Source organism: Sander lucioperca, chromosome 2, assembly GCF_008315115.2.
Source record: "Sander lucioperca isolate FBNREF2018 chromosome 2, SLUC_FBN_1.2, whole genome shotgun sequence".
Lineage (NCBI taxonomy): Eukaryota > Metazoa > Chordata > Actinopteri > Perciformes > Percidae > Sander > Sander lucioperca.
Window position 1 is genome coordinate 28890281 of NC_050174.1, and position 21720 is coordinate 28912000.

Here is a 21720-nt window from a genome sequence, read left to right on the forward strand (position 1 = left end):
CTAAACGACAGTGGGCACAACTGGAGACAAACTCTAACTACAGTCTGCACTAGTGTTAATTTTGTGACCTATTTTTAATTTAGTCTTAGTCTTAGTTTTGTGCCAAATGTCCTTGTTAGTTATAGTCATATTTAGTCATTCACATATCTTTTTTTGTTAGTCAAGTTTTAGTCTCGTCATTTTAGTCTAGTTTTAGTCAAAAGAGAACTCAAGGTATCTTAGTCAAGTTTTAGTCAACACATTTTAGTCTCTTTTTAAATAAATTATTTTTGATAACAATTTCAGTCAAATAGTGTTTCACACATCTCAAATATTGGTTAAATGTCATAATTACCTGGCAAAATACACTTGTTGAATGTTTTTTGTTGAATGCAACTTTGTTAAACGCGTCTGGTTTTATATCGAGCCTCTTTCTTCATGCAAATACAATCATACACAGACACATGTTAGATAAGCGCCAGGGTTCCTGGGCTCTACAGCACGTTGTTTTGTTGCCAGCGGTTGGATACATTTCTCCGGCCGTTCTGCAAGCTGTTTAAGAGCGGCTTCTCCAGCAGGCTGAACGGGGCTTCCTCCCTCCCTCCCCTGCCCACATCGCTAACTGGATGTGTGAAGGCTAGACGGAAAAAAGGGGACACGCCGAATCTCTAGATGAGCCGCAGCCACAGCCGCGCCTGATTGAACCGCGCTTAGTTAGATAAAGTCGTGGGGAAAAAAATACTGGGAACCAAGCAATTGGCCTGTTTAGAACAGGCACACGCTCCAAACGGGCACTGCACTAGTTCTCTCTCATGATGAAAAAGTAGAGATGATTGTAGACGAAAATGAAGAGAGATTTTATCTTAGTTTTTATTTTATGCAAAACATTTTAGTCTCGTCTTTTTTCGTCACGTTAATTTAGTCTTAGTCAGCATTTTTGGACATTGGTGCAGTCTCGTCATTGTCTCATCTTAGTCATGGAAAAAAAGGTCGTTGACGAACATATTTAGTCTCGTCTCATCTGACGAAATTAACATTAGTCTGCACAGCAGCAGTTCATGTGGACCAAACTGTAGTTCGTTTTCAAAACTCTACACCTATCCCATGACTTTAACCACGACCTGCACAGTACTGTGGATCTACAGCACTTTCTTCAAATGCTATCACACTGCTGTCAAAACAGTTAACCACACATTCAAAACAGAATGGATATTCATTAATTTTAAACACTGTTGATTGCAATTTTAGCTGAAAAACTAAGCAAGTGTCTTGTTTTAGAAACTATATATATATATATATATATATATATATATATATATATATATATATATATATATATATATATATATATAGGGAAAGCTCATAAAGACTCTAAAACACCAAGTAAGAATGAAACAGTTTACATACATTGTAATGTTCCAGAGAAACAGTGAACAGGCACAAGAGCAAAGATAACAATATGTGCTGGCAACTAGGGAAAGACCTGGTGACAGCCTGGAAAGACAGCTGGCAGGAGGGAAAGACCCCAACGGGCCTGCCCCAGGTTAGCTCCCTGTGGTAGGAGGGACCTGGCACTACTAGTGTAAAGGTCCCACCCATCTATGGCTATGAAAAGTTCAAGGAAGAAAACACCCCCAGAGTCAGCGAGAGCTCTGGAGGATGATGACTCACAGACAGACTACATGGCTACTGACCCAGGAACGCAACAGACAACGAGAATGATGATCAACAAGACACCTGAGATGACAACACCTACTCCAGGAATTAAGCTCCAGAGTTGTAGATGTGGCTGGACCAAGGAAACATCCTATGCAGGCCTGAGAAGACACCAAGGCTTGAAAAAGTGCTTGCTGTCAGAGCAACAGGGACCTCGCATTGACCGCTATACAGAATAAGTCAAGTGAAGTTCAGCAGCAGGACCAAAACCAAAGTCTGCAGGACATCAATCCCCCTGTTCGAGAGGAAGATGAGGAGCCAAGCATAGTGGTGCCCCACAAGCCCAACCTGCCACAGCCTACAACCGAGAACAAGATCCAGGGGCGAAAACCACAAGTCAGGTGGCCAAAATCCTGTGAGAAAAAGGAGTGGGAGAGGATTGACACAGACATCACCAACCTCCTGGGACAACTGAGGGGAACTGCAGTCAAGAAGCTGGAGCGAATGGGAGACCTGATTTACACGAGTGTATCACAGCATGGCAACGATTAGAAATAGGAATAATGGCAGGATGCACCATCTCACCTCTAGCGTTCACGATGGCTATGGAAGTCATCATCTGCGCCTCTCGGTGGGTAGCAGGAGGACAGAAGCTCAAATCTGGTCTTTGTCTCCCTCCCATCAGAGCCTATATGGATGATATGACTATCCTCACTACAACCAAGGCTTGTGCTAGGCGGCTGCTGAACAAGCTACAGGAGAACATCCAGTGGGCCCGGATGGAAATAAAGCAAAGCAAGTCCAGGAGCATTTCAGTCTTCAAGGGTAAGCTGTCGGAACATCGGTTTTATGTGGGCAAGGAGCCTATACCAACAGTGGCAGAGAAGCCAGTCAAGAGTCTTAGACGTTGGTACCATGCCACCCTCAAGGACACAGAGCAAGTGGATCAGCTTAGGCAGGACACCATGTGTGGCCTTGAGAGTATCAACAAGACCATGATCCCTGGCAGGCTAAAGCTGTGGTGCCTTCAGTTTGGGCTACTACCCAGGCTGATGTGGCCTCTTACCATCTATGAGGTCCCAATCTCAAAGGTAGAAAAACTGGAGAGGTTGGTCAGCTCATTTGCCAAAAAGTGGCTGGGACTCCCCAGATGCTTCACTAACATCAGGCTGTATGGAAGAGGCATCCTGGAGATTCCTGTTTCCAGCCTTGCAGAAGAGTTTAAGTGCTCTAAAGTAAGGCTGGAAATGACACTAACAGAGTCCCGTGACGAATGTGTTTCCCAAACAGCTCCTACCTTGGTGACCGGAAGGAAATGGAACCCAGCTGCAGCTACTCACCAGGCGAAGTCAGACCTCAGGCACAGAAACATCATTGGCATTGTGCAACAGGGGAGAGGAGGCCTCGGCCTTGAAAAGAGCAGACCATCATGGCATAGGGCAGCTCCAGCTCAGGGCTGACGGCTGGTCGTCGAGGAGGTGCGTCGGCACGAGCAGGCAACGAGGTGTGCGAAGGCTGTCTCACAAGCCAAGCAAGGACAGTGGATGAGATGGGAGGGAGTTGAGAGGAGAAAGTTCTCTTGGAGGGAGCTGATGGGCATGGAAGCATTTCACATCAGCTTCATCTTACATGCCACGTACGACATCCTGCCTTCCCCCTCAAACCTCAACCAGTGGTACGGAGAAGACCCGACGTGCCCCCTCTGTCCATCCCCCGCAAACCTCAAACACATACTGGTTGGCTGCAAGACAAGCTTGTCACAAGGCCGTTATACCTGGTGGCACAACCATGTCCTGAAGCCTAGCAGCTACCTTGGAGGTCAGACGGATAAAGATCAATGCCCTGCCTCCTCCAGCATTCCATCCTTCATCTGCAAGGGAGTTCATCCCAGAAGGTGCAAAGACAGCCAACGTCCATACAACATCGGACATCGGCCAGCTCAGAGGGGCTCGTGACTGGAAGTTGGCAGCAGATCTGAACCAAAGGCTCTGCTTCCCTACTGAGATTGCCACAACGAACCTCAGACCAGACCTTGTGCTCTGGTCCTCCTCACTCCACACCGTTTACATCATAGAGCTTACCGTTCCCTGGGAGACTGCTGTAGAGGAGGCATTTGAGCGCAAGAGCCTTAAGTACACCAAGCTGGCAGCTGATGCTGAGCAACGCGGATGGAAATCCAAGTTTTGCCCAGTGGAAGTCGGCTGCAGAGGCTTCGTGGGCAAGTCAACCATCAGGCTGATTGTGTTACTATTACACACCTTGATTACCTTTTTTTCCAGTAATTATCTAAATTACTACAGACAAAATAAAAATGTATATCTATTGAAGCAAACTGCTGATTTTCATTCCTTCTTGTTTACCTTAAAAACTGGTTATGTTATGAAATAAAATAAATTAATGACCATGCAGGAACTCATAGTGCACATTTAAACCTACATTATGTAATTTTTTGAGTTGATTCTTAGCAAAAACCCTTTTGTTCTTTCACAAATACTATGTGCTCATTCATGTGTAATTACTTCCACCAACTAATCAAAGTATTCTCGTAAGCGTAGAATCTGCCATTTAGAATCATTCAGAATACATATGAGTGAGTCGCTCGAATGACGGCAGCCATGTTGCGCCTCCATCTTTAAAATACATTAGCCAAAGAGGGACATACCTCCGCCTTTCGCCCTCTTCAGTGACACCGTGACGTATGCCACAGCGAAAAAGAGAATTAAGACGCGACAGACAAAGCAACAAGACCAAAGTTAATATTGGAGTGGCTAGAACAGCTGCGTGTAAACGATGGAGACGCTAAGAGCTAATTTCGGGTTCGGCCACCGTAGGAGTTAAAACACGCTCGGAATGGGAAGGGTAGAAAAAATATTCAATTGGTTGTCATGTGCAATTTCACCGCTAGATGGGAGAAATTCTTACACAATGTAGCTTTAAGCTCAGGTGACTGTTGGTAGTGCAGACTGTGGTTAGAGTTTTGCACATGTGGCTTCAGTTGTGACCACTGTCGTTTAGCAATCGAAAAAAACTGTAAGAGGAGACGGTAGCAGTAGATAGATTTTACGATGATCAAAGCAGGAGAACTAAAACAGTATGTCTTTGCTAGATAATTGCAAGAAGCTTCACCTCTAGATACCTGTTTGAAAAAATGCATCCATGCACCCCATAAAGTGTCTGCATCAACTTAAAAATGGACAAAAGCACAGTGGGACAAGCAGGTGGGAGACTACAAGCAAATAAAGATGAAGCTAATGGAGCGTGCTAATGTGTGCATTTATTAAGCCCGCCGTCTCCTCTCTGGCCCAATCTGCCACTTTGCACGGCTCCCCAGGTCCCCAAGGAGTGAGTCATTCCTCACTTTAAATAATGCACCTCATCTAGGGCCTTAAGAAGCTGTCGTATAGTAGAATGGAGAGAGTCTACTAACCTTTTAGGTTGCTACCGGACTCTTGGGCTGAGTTACAGGAGCAGGTAATCTGCTCCTTGCCTACACTTTACATTAAATGTGCTGTTGGCTGAAGGATCGAGAGCTCTCTTTTGGCCAGTAAAGAGGACATAACAGAAAAACTGACTGTGAGCTTAGAAACATAGGGAAGAGGGTGAAGTGGTTGTGCAATGAGATGGCATGTCAGATATTGAGGCAGTAACTGGAAAGTCTGGAGAGGATGTCAGCAGCCAGAAGGAGCATTTACTTTGACGCAAAGTGTGCCCACAGCTTCAACACAATCATAAAGTTGATGACAACGCGACCGTCATCGGCCTGATCACCGACAGCAATGAGATGGCCTAAAGTGAGGAGGTCAGAGGTTTATCTGTGTTTTAAGCCCCCAACGTCTCCTTCCAGGCAGCGCTGCCTGGAAGGCACTAGTATTAGGAAATGGCTATGGTTAGGGTTAGGGTTAAGGTTAGGGTTAGGTGCCAAGAAGTCAATGGTTGCAGCGCTGCCTGGAAGGAGACGTTGGGGGCTTAAAATACCATCGAGCAGGTCAGTGCCCTGACATCTTAGTGACAAGACAACAACCTCCATCTCAACGTCAGCAAAACAACTGTTATGCAGCAGTTATTTTGTATGTAGCCTATATATTTGTCTGGCATCCGGTTCCGCACAACCAGACTCACAGCTTCATCCCACAGGCCATAAGACTTTTGAACTCTTGAGCTCTGAGCTCTCTCATCACGTCACTTTACCTTTAAACCATCACTTTGTCTTTATATATCTTGCTTAAGAACTGTGTACACCTGTGTATTTGCAATACTGTTTACACAAATTATATTACTTAATTTATATATATATTTAATTTATATTTTAGCCATATATCTTAACCTGCAATATTTATTTTTGTGTTAGATTCAGATTTTGCTTTCACTTTTGTTTTCAAGAGTTGGGGTGTAACAAAAATAAAAATATTTAAAAAAATGTGCCATTTAAAATGCAGTGCTTTGGCCTAAATATGAATGCTAATGTTTTGTTAATTAGCACTTAACACAAAGTACAGCTAACACTGATGGGAATGTCATTAGTTCTGGAGGCATTTGGTTATAAACCAAAGTATTCATTAGGGCTCATCCTCTGGGGACTATAAATATCTGTACAGAACAATTATGACAGTCCTTAGAGTAGATATAGAGATATTTCACTGGAAACCATGATTTTAATGGCAATACATCTAATAGTTATTGAGATATTTCAGTCTGGACCAAACTGATTGACCGACATCACTATGGACCGACAGACTGGCATTGCCATCTCCTGGAGCCACACTAGCTTGAATAATGAACAAAAGGGTGCCATTATAGTTTATTTGAAGGTCTTATGAATTGTGTGTTATTAATTATGAAAGCCTGTAAGTGCGCCTCATACTGCTGGAGCCATAATCTCACGTGAGCCTGGTTTTTGCAATTATAAAGAAAATAATGTTGTAGAGACGGAATTGCCAGGGCCGAATTTTTGTCCCAGTCCGCCCCTGCCAGTGAGCCAATGAAATACAATCTAAGAAGGACAGTTTGAGTTAACAATTTATTTATTGTACCTGTCTTGATCAGATGTCACATAGTGCTTTACTATTAAAGACAAACGCAAAACATGAAATACAGACACTGGACGACGTGTTTTTCGTCAGGAGCCTTCTGCCAACTCAGTTTTTTCACACCGTGCTACTGTCTTTCTGGACATGGCCCATGCCTCCAAAATAAAGTGGTTGATGATCTGGCTAAACTGTTTGCAATCTATGTGGTCATCTGACTGCTCATATATCTTGTTTCTTTCATGTTTCTTTCTTGTTATCATAGATAATCTGATAGAAATGATGGTCAAAATACAAAAAATAAGTTGTTATGAACTAGAATTGTTTTTTGATATGCAGACTCTCTCTTACAGCAGATTGTGTTGAATCTAACACTATTTTGAAACTACATCATTAGGCATACAGTGCCTTTTTCACCTGTGCTGGAACAAAATCCTGCAGCCTGGCTGTGTAGCAATAACACATATTCGAGGAGTAAGAGTCCACAATAAATTTCTTATGTAGCAGCAGCAACAACAACAACAACTCAAAGAGAGATATTAAACACATACAGTATAATGGTTCTGATAATAAATAAAAAATGTTAAATATGGAAAGTTATATGAAGATCAGAGCCTACAATCTTAACAATGCACACAGCAAGAAAGGAGCTGCCATGGACAACACCAGGCCCAATGTGGCTGATCTGTTTCACATTTTTGGTTGTTGAATGTAGTACAGGCTTCATTAAGCATTTCACACTAACACAACACACACTGACGCATTTCACACTGTTGTATACTCATTTATTGCACAGATGCTTAGAGTGCAAAGAATGTAGTTGTGCAGGAAACTCAATGCCATGCAATTTTTTACATACCTGCAAAAAAATGCATGGTGATATGATGCTGAAAAGCCAACCTGTTCTCACTCCCAACTTGTCAAATACTGGCACTTGTGTGTCGTTAGTCAGTGGCCGTTAGTGTCAGATACCGATGCACAAAGCACCCTTTGGAGTAGTTTGGGGTGGTGAACAACACAGGACTTTCACACAGGAGACCAGGGTTCTTGTCCTGTTGTCCTGCGTGCCACTTAAACGTACATTTTGTTTACCCACCATCAGTGTTGGGGAGTAACGGAATACACGTACCGGCGTTACGTATTCAGAATACAAATTATGAGTAACTGTATTCCGTTACAGTTACAATTTAAATAGTTGGTATTTAGAATACCGTTACATTGTTGAAATCAATGGATTACATGACGATACTTCTCTGTTTCACGAGTTTATTCACTCTCTGAATAAATTAAGGCAACTCCATGCATTTCCCAGAAGCCCCAATATGAAAATGAAAAAATTAGCTATTTGCGTGATCACTGATAGAGGTAGAGATGGAGCCGGAACCGGCACAACAGAGCCAGGGCAGGAATGCATTTCTATCTTGGAAATTCAAACAGCATTTCACATTAAAGAAAGAACAGGGAGAACAAAATATAACTGTGCAGTGCAACCTCTGCTTGCCAGCAACCAACCTCCTTTCAGCGTCCAAATTACTCCACCTCAAACCTTAAGAAGCATCTTGATGTAAGTTATTTTTTTAAATTAGCCAAGGGTAGTCGTCTGCTGTAGTTTTACTGGTCACCTCCCTATTTTATAGTTGACGTGCGACTTTACATTCTCCTACGTGCTGATTTACTAGCCCCAGAGCCGTTGAAAGACTGACTAGCCCCATTTGACATGCTAGCTAACGTTAGCTAAAATTAGCTCGTGGTAGCTTAGACTGCGGTTACATTTTTGTAGTATGCAGTTCGGGACTACAAATACAAAAATATATCTGCTTGTTCAGGTACATATTCAACCAGTTGGAACAGAAGAACACACCAGAATAGGCCTGTTTAGTAAGCTGTATGTGATGGCCGCATTCCTACACTTATAAAATGCAATTCAATTCAAGTAATCCAAGTATTCAGAATATGTTACATTTTTGGGCATGTATTCTGTATTCTTAAACGAAATACATTTTGAAAGTATCCTTCCCAACACTGCCCACCATCAATCTTTTTCTAACAAAGTGGTTTTACCCCTGCACGCCAAGGGTCCCGACCCAGAGCATCAAAAAGTGACGTCAAAGGTCCTGGCCAAGCGCGTTGAAGAATGATGCCAAAGGGTTATCCAGAGCATTAAAAAGTGACGCCAAGGGGTCCTGACCAAGCTTCAGTATTTGACGAGTTGGGAGTGAGAATGTATTGGTGGGAAAGCAAAGAAGCAACCATCAAAAGGCACAATTACAGGATGTCTAAACAGAGTCATTCTGCTGACACATCACCACATGTAAACATAGGCTGTATCTTGTCTCTGCAGGTCCAAAACTTCTTTTAATGTATTTTTTACAATGTGTCTCATTCTCTGTGTGTGTGTGTGTGTGTGTCACGGTGTGTTTAGTGTCCAAACACTGGAAGGCTGTGAAATTCTCCTGGGTCCAGAGGTGATGTATGCTCCTCCAGGCCTGGACCTCTCCTGCCCAGTGGCCATGACCATCGCTCACTGTGCCAAGGTGGACACCGAGAACTGGAACATCCAGCTCAAGAGGAAAACACAGGACAGCAAATGGGAGGTGAGAGCTGCAGGCCCACATATGTCAAGTACAGTACACCCCATCAAGATCTTCGCTTGACTCAGACATGGCGCTTCGCTCTCCTCTGTTTTCTTTTTCCTCAATGGCTCTATTCTTCTTTGTAGCTAAATGACAACAGGAATAAAGGCAGGGTAAACCCATCAAACGTCAGTGTTTCCACTGCTTATGATTACATTACAAAGCATTCTACACCTTGAAGACTAGACTATAAATGAAACTGAAGTGCAGATTTTGTAGAAAAAGTAAACACCAAAAAAGACCAGTCACAGCATAACAGTAAAAAAGTATATGCACTAATGATTTCACCATAAAGTGTCACCATATTGAAGGCTGTAATCAATGCATGGCTCCATAAATAACAGTAGCTAACCCTTTGTTTTTACCTGATTTAGATGTAGAACCTTTTTCCACCCACTGACCACCTGTCTTACGTGTATGTATGTATGTGACCACCATACTGCTCAGTTGTTTACATGCCTTAAAATAGCATGTTGTTCTATGCAACTGCAGCAACATCTGGATCTAGCAACCTGGTAAAAAAAAGCCTATAATGCCAAGACGACAAAAGAAAAAAAAATAAACTAAATCGGAAATCAAACAAATAGCAGCGGACCTGTCAACACATCATAGAGACCTGTATGCCTGTATGCTTTCCTTTCAGTTTACCCATCTGTTTCTTTATTAGCTTATGCAATTACAGCAACTATCTTAACCAGCGGGTTGATTGTTGGCTTATGTTGCCGTAAACCTTAAAGTGCCCATATTATGAAAAAATCACTTTTTCTGGGATTTGGGGTGTTCTTTTGTGTCTCTGGTGCTTCCACACACATACAAACTTTGAAAAAAATCCATCCATGCTGTTTAGAGTGAGATACGGTTTCTGAATGTGTCCTGCCTTCAGTCTCTGGGTGAGCTGTTAAAAATCGGCATGGCTTGTGACATCACAAGCCGAAACGAGCAGGCTAACCGCAACCATTAGCTCGTAGCGTTAGCATGCTAACGCTAGCAGGCTACCTCGTTCTCAATAGCAAAGCACTGCTACAACACACACAAGTTCACCATAATCTACAAAAGAACTACTTACATGTGCGCCCTCATTTAGAAGTCTCCCAGCTAATCCTGCCTTGTAACTGACCAAAGTTGTAGAAACAGCCTTTCTTTTACTGTCTGTGGAGCTAGCTAGCTGACATGATCTACATCTGAGCTACTGGGCATGTGCAAGTGCAATCAAAGATAGTACAGAAGAAGAAGAAGAAGAAAAGAGGTCTCACTCTGTAGCTAAAACAGAGACCAGCTGAAAAGAGGATCTGCAGCAGTGAGAGAGAGCACTGCAGTACAACAAAAATATGGTGTTTTTTGAAAATTAAACCATGTAAACCTATTCTGGTACAACCTTAAAATACAATATGAACCTGAAAATGAGCATAATATGGCTGCTTTAAAGCTGCACTTATCAATATTTGTTATATTAACAATGGATGAAATGACCATGTATAATGTGAAAGGAATTGCATATAGTGACAAAACTACGTAAGGGATAATGTGGAGCGAGGTGTTATAGCGCAGTGGATATGACACATGCCTTTGGTGTGGGAGACCTGGGTTTGATTCCCACTGCGATACATCAACCAATGTGTCCTTCAGCAAGACACTTAACCCCTACTTGCTCCAGAGGCGTGCGACCTCTGACATATACAGCAATTGTAAGTCGCTTTGGATAAAAGCATCAGCTAAATGACATGTAATGTACCCCTGACAGGGTGATGCAGGACCCCAATGCAAAGTGGAGGGGTCTTGAATCTTCCTGCTTATTACATGGCTACTTACCAAATAAATCAATAATTTGACACAAAATATTGATTTAAAAAGGATTTTATTGATTTAAAAACTATTGTATTGCTTCCGCGAAAGAAAATAGTCCGTTCCGTCTCTACGGTTGGAACACTGCATTCATAGCAACGTAAACACTGTAGCTGTTTCATGCAACCTTCCGTCTGTCACTCAACACCACAGTATCTCCCCCTCCTTGCTTGGCATCAGACTGGTGTGTGTGTCGAACTTGTTCCAGTGACGAGCTCCCCGAAAGCCAGCTGTTTGCAGCCAATACATTTCTGGCAAAAGCCTGTTATATTTTACCGTCAAAATGAGTCGGGCTGTGATGGTGTGCTGCCCTGCTGTCGCTAGCTAGGCGGACAAATTCCTTCAACCGGCTTGCTGTTTTAATCAATGTGGGTTGACACATTAGCTGAGGCGTCTTTAAGTGAGCTAGCGGGCTATCAAAGCTGCTCTCGTGGTCATTATAATTCACATGAAACTGAACATTTCCATTGATGGTGAAGTGACGCAAAGTGAATGGGACTTCTTTGGGAATATTTACGTTGACGTTTCTGTCATTCATCTTGTTTCCTTCTCGCACAGGCGCTGCAGTTGACACACATGTAAACACAATGTTGCAATGTAACTAATTCACTTTGTTGTCCCTACAGCTGAAGTTACGGCTTAGCGATCATAGCCTATAGGCTATATGAAGATGTAGCAAAAGGCGCTCAACAGATCTGCTGTCATTGCCTGAATTGGAGGACAGGATCTTGCTCCACGTTTCCCCACTTTTTGCCACAGCTTATAAATTACCCGGACTTCTTTCAGCGGATTGATGGAAGTCCAAAGTGATCTGAACTCCGTCCATGGTGACGCTCTGCTATGCATGGCAACGGTCTGTTAGACTTAGCAATGTTCTGTTATAAATAATTAGCAGACGGCAGAATGCCGTGTAATAAAGACAATTAAGCCCCAATTCTGCAGTTCCCTTTACCTTAAGTGAGTCGTTCAGCCGCTTTTAGCTTGTTGTTTTGGTTCTCTGGCTGTAAAACGTAATTCAAACATCCTTGTTTCAAGAAGCAGCTGACAGCTGTTAAGCAAAACAGCTCCATACACTCAGCATCAAACTGCAGACAGACATAGTTAGCGACAAGAGGAAAATTATAAATTCTAATGTTAAAATGTAGGGCTGTCAAACGATAATTTTTTTTTAGGGCTGTCAAATGATTAATGTTTTTTAATCGCAATTAATCGCTGAAGTTCTATAGTTAATCGCGATTAATCTCATATTTTATCACATGATTAAAATTCTATTATTTTGCATTTCAGAACAGTTTTTAAGTACATATTAACAATTGAAAGCAATTTTTACCAGTGTATCTTGATTGGGAATCAAATGAATGCAAAGAAAGTTACTTTATGAACTTGACTTTAAGATTTGTATTTGTTTAGTATTTATTTACTGTAAACAAAGGAAAAATGTGTGAATCTGTCATTATTGCACAATTCCTCCAAGTACCTAACTAAAAAACCCTATCCTTACCAGAGTCAATATAGTGTTTAGTAACTCCTAAATAATTTTGATTACTCACTGACGTCCAGTGATCACCGGTTAATGAGACAGCGTTTGCAGTACCTTGCAGCAGTTCCAGTTGGGCTGCTTTCTCCGTGTCATACAGGCTTTGTGCGTGAAATTACTGTCCCCCTCGACAGCTGTGTATAAGACGGGTCAGAACATGCCAACCGCAGTACGTCTTTAAGACCCAAGTCGTCTACGATGCTGACAGGTCTGCAGTTAGTTGCCACCCATTTCGCAAGAGCTGTAGTAATTTTTTGGGATTTGGTTTCATCCACAGGTCGGCAAGTAGCACTCTCCAAGTGCTTTGCCTGAGTGGGTAGCATGCTAGTGGGTAGCATCAACCTGAGTCACATTAATTAGCTCGTAGGTGGTAGCTCAAGCTTGACGTGCTTCGGTGATATTTTAATTTGGCTTTCAACTTGTCTACGAGCCGTCCGGGAGTTTTGGAAAATAAAAAGCGTCATTCAGAACTGTGTTGCTGCTGTCTTTCTCCATCATGCCTGCAGCCTGCAGCAGGAGGAAGTATCGCAGCTTGATGATAAGTAACGGTGCGGCAAAGGGTCAAAATAGTAGCCTGTTAGGCACGACGCGAAGCTGAGTGAAGTGTAAAATAAATTAATAAATGCCGGCATGCGATTAAAAAAATGTAACGCGTTATGCCCGGCCCTTAATCGCATCGCGATTAACGCGTTAATGCTGACAGTTCTATTAAAATGACAGATATGTTTCTTAAGAGTTAATGGAGACCAAAAGTAAAGCTAGCTAGCTAAGATGAGAATGAATATTGGACAAAAACACAACTCCAAATTAATTTAAGTGAATTACAACTTCTTACACACATTTGAATGGCATTTGTCAAATAATGTCTAGAGTAAACTTTTGAAATATAAAACTCTTGTAATTTATAAAATGTAAACTCTATAGGTTCATTTGATCCAAAGGAATGCAATGAAATTCAACATTTGGTTTAGGGCTTCTTTCATTTTGCAGATTTTTACACAACAGGTGTGTGCATATTTGTCTGATTAGATTATCTCATGTGAAATGCATTGGAATGCCAGCAAGACTAAGCATAGTTTACAGTATTTTCTTGCCAGTATGGCAGCTCGTTGTCTTTTAACATCAAGATTGGTTGTCTTAGTTTCCCTGTTTTTTTTATTTTTACTATTCTATATGGAATGTAACAGATGGCACTCAGTGTAGAGCAGTGAGATTTGTACATGGACGTTAAAGTCATGATTCTTGACATAAGATGCCATGGGTTGTTGACTCTGTTATCTCCTTCTGTTTGCTGACTTTTATATATGGGCTTTATGTGATAAAAGTTCCTGTTAGTCACAATGACGTGTCAGGTGAGTTATGTTTGAGCCATAAAAGACTGCTGGGGCTTTGTGGGTGAGCTCATTGATTCCGCCTTATGCTCTCTGTGGGTTCAGAGGGTGACATAAGGCCACATGAAGGCAACACTGCTGGTCCAGCAGGAGGATATTAAAGAAACAATTACAGCGTGTAATGGCCAGGAAGAGGCATGGACGCTGTCATTCAGTAGGGAAGTGGTGGTGGTTGCAAGGGCAGTATCGATTTCTGGATCAGGAAAGACATGGCATGGTGAATTTAGATGTTAGGAAATCAGGAGGAGTCGAGGAGATCGTTTCTCTGCTGACCACGACTCTCCATTTGCCTCCTCGAACATCTCCTAACCCCCATTACACATTTAACATCAAAACACACACACACACACACACACACACACACACACACACACACACACGCATGCACACCATCAACACCAAACAACCAAGCGGTGCAACTCACGCAATATTTTGTGTTTCTTGTTAGCTTCGCTCTAATGCTTGGAACAGGACACATGTTTTTTCCAGCTCTTTATGTGTATGTGTTGCAACAATGTCCCCTTTCTGGATGAAGTCCCAACAGCTTAATCCCAAACCCAAATGCATAACAAGCCCAATCGCTGTTGTCACTTTGCATTATTTGCTTTTGTTTTTGAGCAATGACTGGCAAGATGATAACAAGACAAGAGAAGGGGTGGAGGGGGGATAATGAAGAGAATATTCATTCATGCGGTAATGTAAATGTGAATCTGATGTAAAGATTTGGCAAGCCGACTATGGGTCAGAATAATGAATTCCACAGGTTTGCCCCTGGCTGGATGTCAGCGCTTAGAAGAGCTTGGTATTTAGAGGATTTGCCTGCTTTCTACATTATCTGCTTTTGTCCTGAAAATAATTTTTCTAAACAATTGAGATGGCTGATATAAAGAATATTCAAGAGCTGCAGCGGCCTCTGCATGCACAACTGTTTTACCACAAGCAAAAATGCAACATAAAGGACTTTCATCTTCAATTAATGAAACAGCATTCAACAGTCATTAGAAGGTTTGCCAGATGTGGTCCTGGTTGCAATTATCTTTTTCCCCCCTTTTTAAAAGCAGTCGTCCAGTACAAAATGCTCAGAGCAGACACTTTTTTACGTGTTTTTGGTGTGTGGGCATAGAGAGCATCTTGCCATACTGTAGCCTCACTTGGTCCCATTTGTTGGTTATAAAACATTATTATACAGTAGCAAGACCATTTCCCATTTTAGTAACCATCTTATCTATATTTTTCACCCATGATAATCAGTGTTGGTACAAAAGTAACACAATTACAGTCATGTAAATTTGGCGGTCGCATCAAGTCTGGTGAAAATGTACGTATTTTAAGGGTTTCGGGAATAGGCGCGCAAAAATGGCTCACTAGCGCCCCCTACAAGATTTAAAAAATTGAGCCCCTGCAGTACGTTTAACGTAGACTCACGAACCTTGGTACACATATCTATCATGTCAAGACGCACAGAAAACCTCATTGGAGCCATACCCTAAACCCAACAGGAAGTCCGCCATTTTGAATTGAAAGTTCGAAATTTGTGCGATTTTGGCCATTTCCAAATGTCGTACTTTAACGAACTCCTCCTAGAGATTTCATCCGATCAACTTCAAATTTGGTCTGTGCCATCTTAAGACATTAAAGATGAAAAGTTGTTAAAAGAAAAACTTTTCTTCATAGGGCATGGCCCTGGCGGGGCGGCCATTTTGTGAGTTTCGCCTTTGAAACAGGAAGTGGGTATAACTCGAGTGTACATTGTCCAATTGCCTCGAAACGTTTCATGATTCATAAGACTCTAACTCTGAGGACATCTACCCGACAAAATTGACTCAAAGCCATAGCGCCCCCTAGTGGCAACAGGAAGTAGGCCTAAAAGTCAACGTGCTATACTTTAACAAACTCCTCCTAGAGATTTCATCCGATGGACTTCAAATTTGGTCTGTACCATCTCAACACCTTAAAGATACAGGCCAATATTGACTTTTGGTCATAGCGCCCCCCACTGGCAACAGGAAATCAGCCTTATATGACAAACATCATCTGATTTACATGAAACTTATAATGTGTGGTCTACATGTGATACTGAGCCGCCCCCTATACTTTAACCACGCCCACTTACTCAGGCCACGCCCCTTTCATAACATTAAGGTAGAGTCTTGTGTGAGGTGTCATTGAACTCAGCAGAGAGTTCCTTCTTCATTGGTGATGGTTTAACCCGCCCCTTATGCTTTAGCCACGCCCCCTTTCACAGCTAATGAACTGTATGGTGTAGAGTCTTGTGTGAGGTATCATTGAACTCAGCATAGAGTTCCTTTTTGATTGTGATGGTTTGACTCGCCCACTATGCATTAGCCACGCCCTTTTTCATAACTATTGACCCGTTTGATGTAGAGTCTTGTGTGAGGTGTCAATGAACTCAGCAGAGAGTTTGTTTGTCATTGGTCATGGTTTGGCCCGCCCCTATGTTTAAGCCACGCCCCTTTTCATAACTGGTGACCCATTTAAGGTAAAGTCTTGTGTGAGGTATCATTGAACTCACCATAGAGTTCCCTTTTCATTGGTGACAATTTGCCCAGACCCATATGCTTAAGCCACGCCCCCTTTAATAACTAATGACCCATTTCTTGTACACTATTGTGTGAGGTATCATTGAACTCAACAGAGAGTTCCGTTTTCATTGGTCATGGTTTGGCCCACCCCCCATGATTTAGCCACGCCCCCTTTCACAGCTAATGAACTGTACGACGTAGGGTCTTGTGTGAGGTATCATTGAACTCGGCAGGGAGTTCCGTTTTCATTGGTGACGATTTGTTGTGTCTGAGTGCCGCAAATGCACAGTCGCAAGGAGCAGTGTCCACCAGTAACCCCGACGCGCGCAGAGGCGCAAGGGCCCGTCCAACGCTGCTTGCAGCTTTAATTTGTTTTTGGGTTTCCCAGTAGCTTCGTCTTTTTTACTTTCCAACACATAATCTATGTAGAGATTGAGCATAAATTTTTTGCCTAGAGAAAATATTGTTCCAAATACAATGTTGCACACCCAAAGCTTATTATAACTTATCCACTCAACCACAGATTTCAACTTCCCATTTAATTCAGAGTTTAACAACATCGTAGGTAAAACACGTCTACCTGTTCTATCTGAACTGAACCTGCTTGAGACAAGGGTTGGCCATGCAGCATAGGTTACCATGTTGATGTAAAAGTTAGCTAGCTTCAAGATACCCAAGTCAAGCCCAAAGGCTAACCCATTAATACAGGGTGCTTCTCCATACGTAACACACAGACATTAGATGGATGCCAAAACATAGAAACAGAAGTTGCTCTCTTCCCTTAAATGTTCTATCTTCTTCCATGTCCACCGTTGTAAGATTACAAACCTTGTCAACTCTCTTCAGGTCATTCGGTCAGAGATTAATGTTGTTTTGAAGAGCTCTTCTGCCGACATCTTGTTTGCTTGTTTGTGATTCTTCCTTCTCCTTTTAGTTCAAGCTCATGTTTACCTAACCTTGCCTTTTATAAGCATTCTGGGTTTGCTATTGTGTGACAAAAAACTATTTCTTTTCGATGTAAGAGGGCAATTTCTCAAGATGTACCAGTGTTGCGAATTAGAAAGGGAAGGAGACCGGAGGGAATGTGAATGAATACAGTCACAGCTCTTTGCGATTTCACTCTATTATTAAAAGGGTGCAGAGATCCTCAGAGCTTCTTGCTTCAAAATAATGACTTACCATTGAGGACTAACCTAAAGTTAGAGAGAGGAGGGTTTTGACAATGCATAATACCTGCAAATGCACAGTGCTATTAAAATACCCTTATTTCAGCTGTCATTTGAATACACACTACCCACAGAACACTCCTCAGGACTCCTAGCCACAGTATCTTGTTATTCAGTGCCATATTGCGTTAAGCAATATAGTGTGTTAAGCTGTCATTTTGAGGATGTAAAAAGCATGTACAAAATGCATAGTAAGTGCATAGCAAGTATTCACAGAAGGAATCCAAATACCTGATATGAAAGTGTAACTTTTCTCACTTTATGTTGCATCTCATTGAGAGATACAGTACCAGTATTTGCCAACAGAAAATAAATTGGCCCCAGTGTATTGTGTGTATTTGAAAGGGGGAAGACATGAGGCCGAGATACTGTGAGATGAAAGGGACAGGTGTATGCTGGTGTCCTAAAAACAACACAAAGTTAGTTATTGTATTTCCATGTTGTTGCAATAATTTCCTATATGTAAAAACACGTTAGGATTATGAGATAACTTAATAAATTATAAAGCGTGTGGCAGTTATGTCGGTGTTCTAATGCAACCCAGCAGTGAGTGAACAGGTGGGTGTGCTGTCTTGCAGAAGATGATGGCTGCTAAGAGGACTTTTGATTGCCATACTGCCAGTTAACTTGTGATTATTTGTGAGGGAATAAATACTGCTCCTTAGGCTGTGCTTTAGCATGCTGTTTGGTCTCACAGCTCTTCATTAAATTGTATAATCACATGTAGTTCATGGATTATAACTGCTTGCTATGGGGCTTGCAACATACTGCATGACCATATTGTGAGATGGTTTGGATGATGAATTTGTTGCACTTTGCCTTTCTCTGCTTGGTTTATGTATCTCTGTATGTTTATTTGTATTCTCTGTATGTTTATACTGGTAATGGCAGCACCACTATGTGGAACAATAACATTTATCTTATCTTTATCCTTATGCAGAAAAACATCACCTTTAAGCTTCAAAGTAGGTTAAAACAAATATGTAATAGTCATATAGTGTATAGTCTCGCATTGCCAGACTTTCCTCCACAGCGCTGCACAGGAGGGTCTGGCTAGTCCACACAGCAATCCAGGATGGGAGAAAAACGTGCTCTCGTTTATTGGTATTTCTTTAAACCAATCCCAATCATCTTGGGCGGTGCTAAGCGCAGTGCCGCTGCAAAATAGCCTCGGGAAGGAAGTTGTTTTGGTGGAACATGTGCACGTTCACAGAGAGTCTAGCTAGCTGTCTGGATTTACCCTGCAGAGATCTGAGGAGCAGTTAACCATAAATCCTGGTGTAAGTCCTAAGTCCTCATAAATCGACTGGAGTTTAAAATGCCAACACAAAGAAAGTGGAAGGTAACGGGACATCTGAAAACGGACATCCGAAAAGAGTGACATCTGGTGGAATTTCCGGCTGAATGAGAGCAATCCCAGAAGTGAAACTTCATGGATATAGACTATACAGTGTATTACATATCATTTGCAGGTTTTGTTCAAGTACATTTTCCTTAAAGTTCGGGATTTTTACTGCAACTGGTGATATTATTTAGGATTTCCGTCATGAAAATAAGCTTGACAGAGAGAGTACCTGAACAGCATTTGTTTGAATGAGCTGGCTCATTTGTTGCAGAAACACACATTTTTTATTTCTTTCAGAAATTTCCTTGGGCTTGGGATTACTAGGCATAATATAATTCCCCCTTCCTGCTGGGTTTGTTATAATGTCATCTTTTCAATTTCTGATGATTGAAAGGAAAAGAAAGGAAAAAATGATAAAATGATTAAAGATTCCTTCATTCCACTTGGAAATAATGTAGTGGTGGCTGGTGTTGTCATCTCATAAATAATGAATGTATTGTTCATAATGACTATTGTTTGGTTTGCTATGTTCTAAAACTATCAGTCACTATACATTCTCGGGAGACTGCTTACAACCTGTGTGGATTTTTGCTTTGTGATTTAAACCAGTGTTATATTACCTACACCATTATTCAACAGCAGTGTACCAGAACTCAATCCATAATACATTCTACTGTATAGAGAAGTTCATTTGCACATATTTCTAGCCATATCTATGTAGCTCCGGGCATGAATATTTAGTTCTACAATAGGCTTCAGCAACAGACTGTGCTGCTTTAAGTAGCACAGTCTGTTGCTCACACATTGTGTCTCAAACATTGTGTAAGATAATGTCTGACTATTTAGCAATAATTTCAGGTTGATCCCAGATTTACCTATTGACAAACAATGTGAGTTTTAATCACCTGAACAGTACTAAATTCCCTTTAAGGAATTACATTTGATGAAACTTGAAATCTTAAATAATAATAATAATATAATATGAGAATAAATGATGATTTTGGGAAAAGTACCTGGAAAGACATACAAGATATGTCCAAATTTAATTAAATCAGGTAATAGAGATGGAAGCTTATGGTTCACGCCAAGACAAGAGTCAACATCCTTGATCACCACTCCTTGGCTTTAACCTAAAACATTAACTGGTCTGGACACCCTTCTGTTCTAATTCTCTCTTTTTGGCTGTTGCTCAACCTTAATCTCTACATCAGCCTGAACTTTCTGCTGAACTGAATTGAAATACTGGAGATGGATTAATGAATGATGACTGAATGATTGACCTTTATGCAAATGTTCAATATATATAAATTTACCCACAAATTTGTATGAAATAATGTTTTTAATGGCATATATACCATCAATGGACACAATGCGTCCTTTGTTCTTGCATACATTCCCAAGAACATCCATGGTGAAATATATGAAGTGGTCCATGTACATTTTGTGTTTGAATAGTATGAAAGAACCTGCTCTGATTTTACCTAATGAAGATCTGAGAACCAAAACATTAACAAAGTGAGTACAGGTGATCGACAATGCGCGCAGGAGTTTTTGGTTCTTTCATAGTCAGAGTTCATGATATAACTATCTGAATCTAAATGGGGTGGCATTAGCTCAGTCCATAGGGACTTGGCTTGGGAAACGGGGGATCGCCAGATTAAGTCCTCGTACAGACCAAAGTACGGAGTGTGGACTGGTAGCTGGAGAGGTGCCAGTTCACCTCCTGGGCACTGCCAAAGTGCCCTTGAGCAAGGAACACAACTGCTCTCCATTTAATGCATGTATAGGTCCTGGGCATTTGTGTATTTGTAGCAAATGTAGCAACAGAGTGAAAAAATGTAATATTAACCTTGCGGGATCAATAAAATATATCTTCTATCTAGATTGCAACTTTGTAGTGAGTGTTTGAATTTTATATTACAATGCAGATAATCTTTTAGTCCTTTTTATTCTCAGCAGTAAACGGGATACAAATAGTTAGATGATGTTTAATGTAACATGTTCTAGCTGAGAGGAACTTCATGAAATGTCTTCATTGGGACCACCTCTGTGCTTTATTGCAGGAAGTGATGTCAGTGGAGGAGGAGTCCACTTCCTGTTACTGTCTGATGGACTCAACAAGCTGCCATCTGCTTCTGGACCAGCCGGGCTCATACGCCCTGGTGGGCGAGCCCCTTACGCAGGCTGCCGTCAAGAGACTGAAGCTGGCTGTGTTTGGGAGCATGGAGGCCGGCTCCATGAGCTACAGCCTGCGGGTGTACTGTGTGGATGACACACCACACGCCTTTCAGGTGGGTGAAGGACACTGGTTACTGTAGGTGTCTAGCTCATTGTTTTTCTCTTTTGTTTATCCAACAAAAGTTGAGTCATGATTGTTTCCAGTAGCATTGTGTCTTGCAGTTCTCAACAGTCTCTTTTATTTATAAAGAGGATGTGGCCAGTAATAATGGCTTAAGTAGCAGATACTTTCACTTTGTGGTGTTCACAGCTGAAAAAAATGACTTTTAGTAAATTCAACATGTTCTTCCAGAAAGTGTCCTCGTT

General features: G+C 41.6%; 1 protein-coding gene across 1 annotated transcript in view; it reads left to right on the top strand.

The window, feature by feature from the left end:
• The window catches only part of unc5db (unc-5 netrin receptor Db), a 335673-nt gene that overhangs the window by 294973 nt on the left and 18980 nt on the right, over positions 1-21720 (top strand). Inside the window, 2 exon segments of the mRNA XM_031296590.2 lie at positions 9082-9253; positions 21240-21467. Of these exon segments, the coding sequence (XP_031152450.2) occupies positions 9082-9253; positions 21240-21467 (400 nt within the window).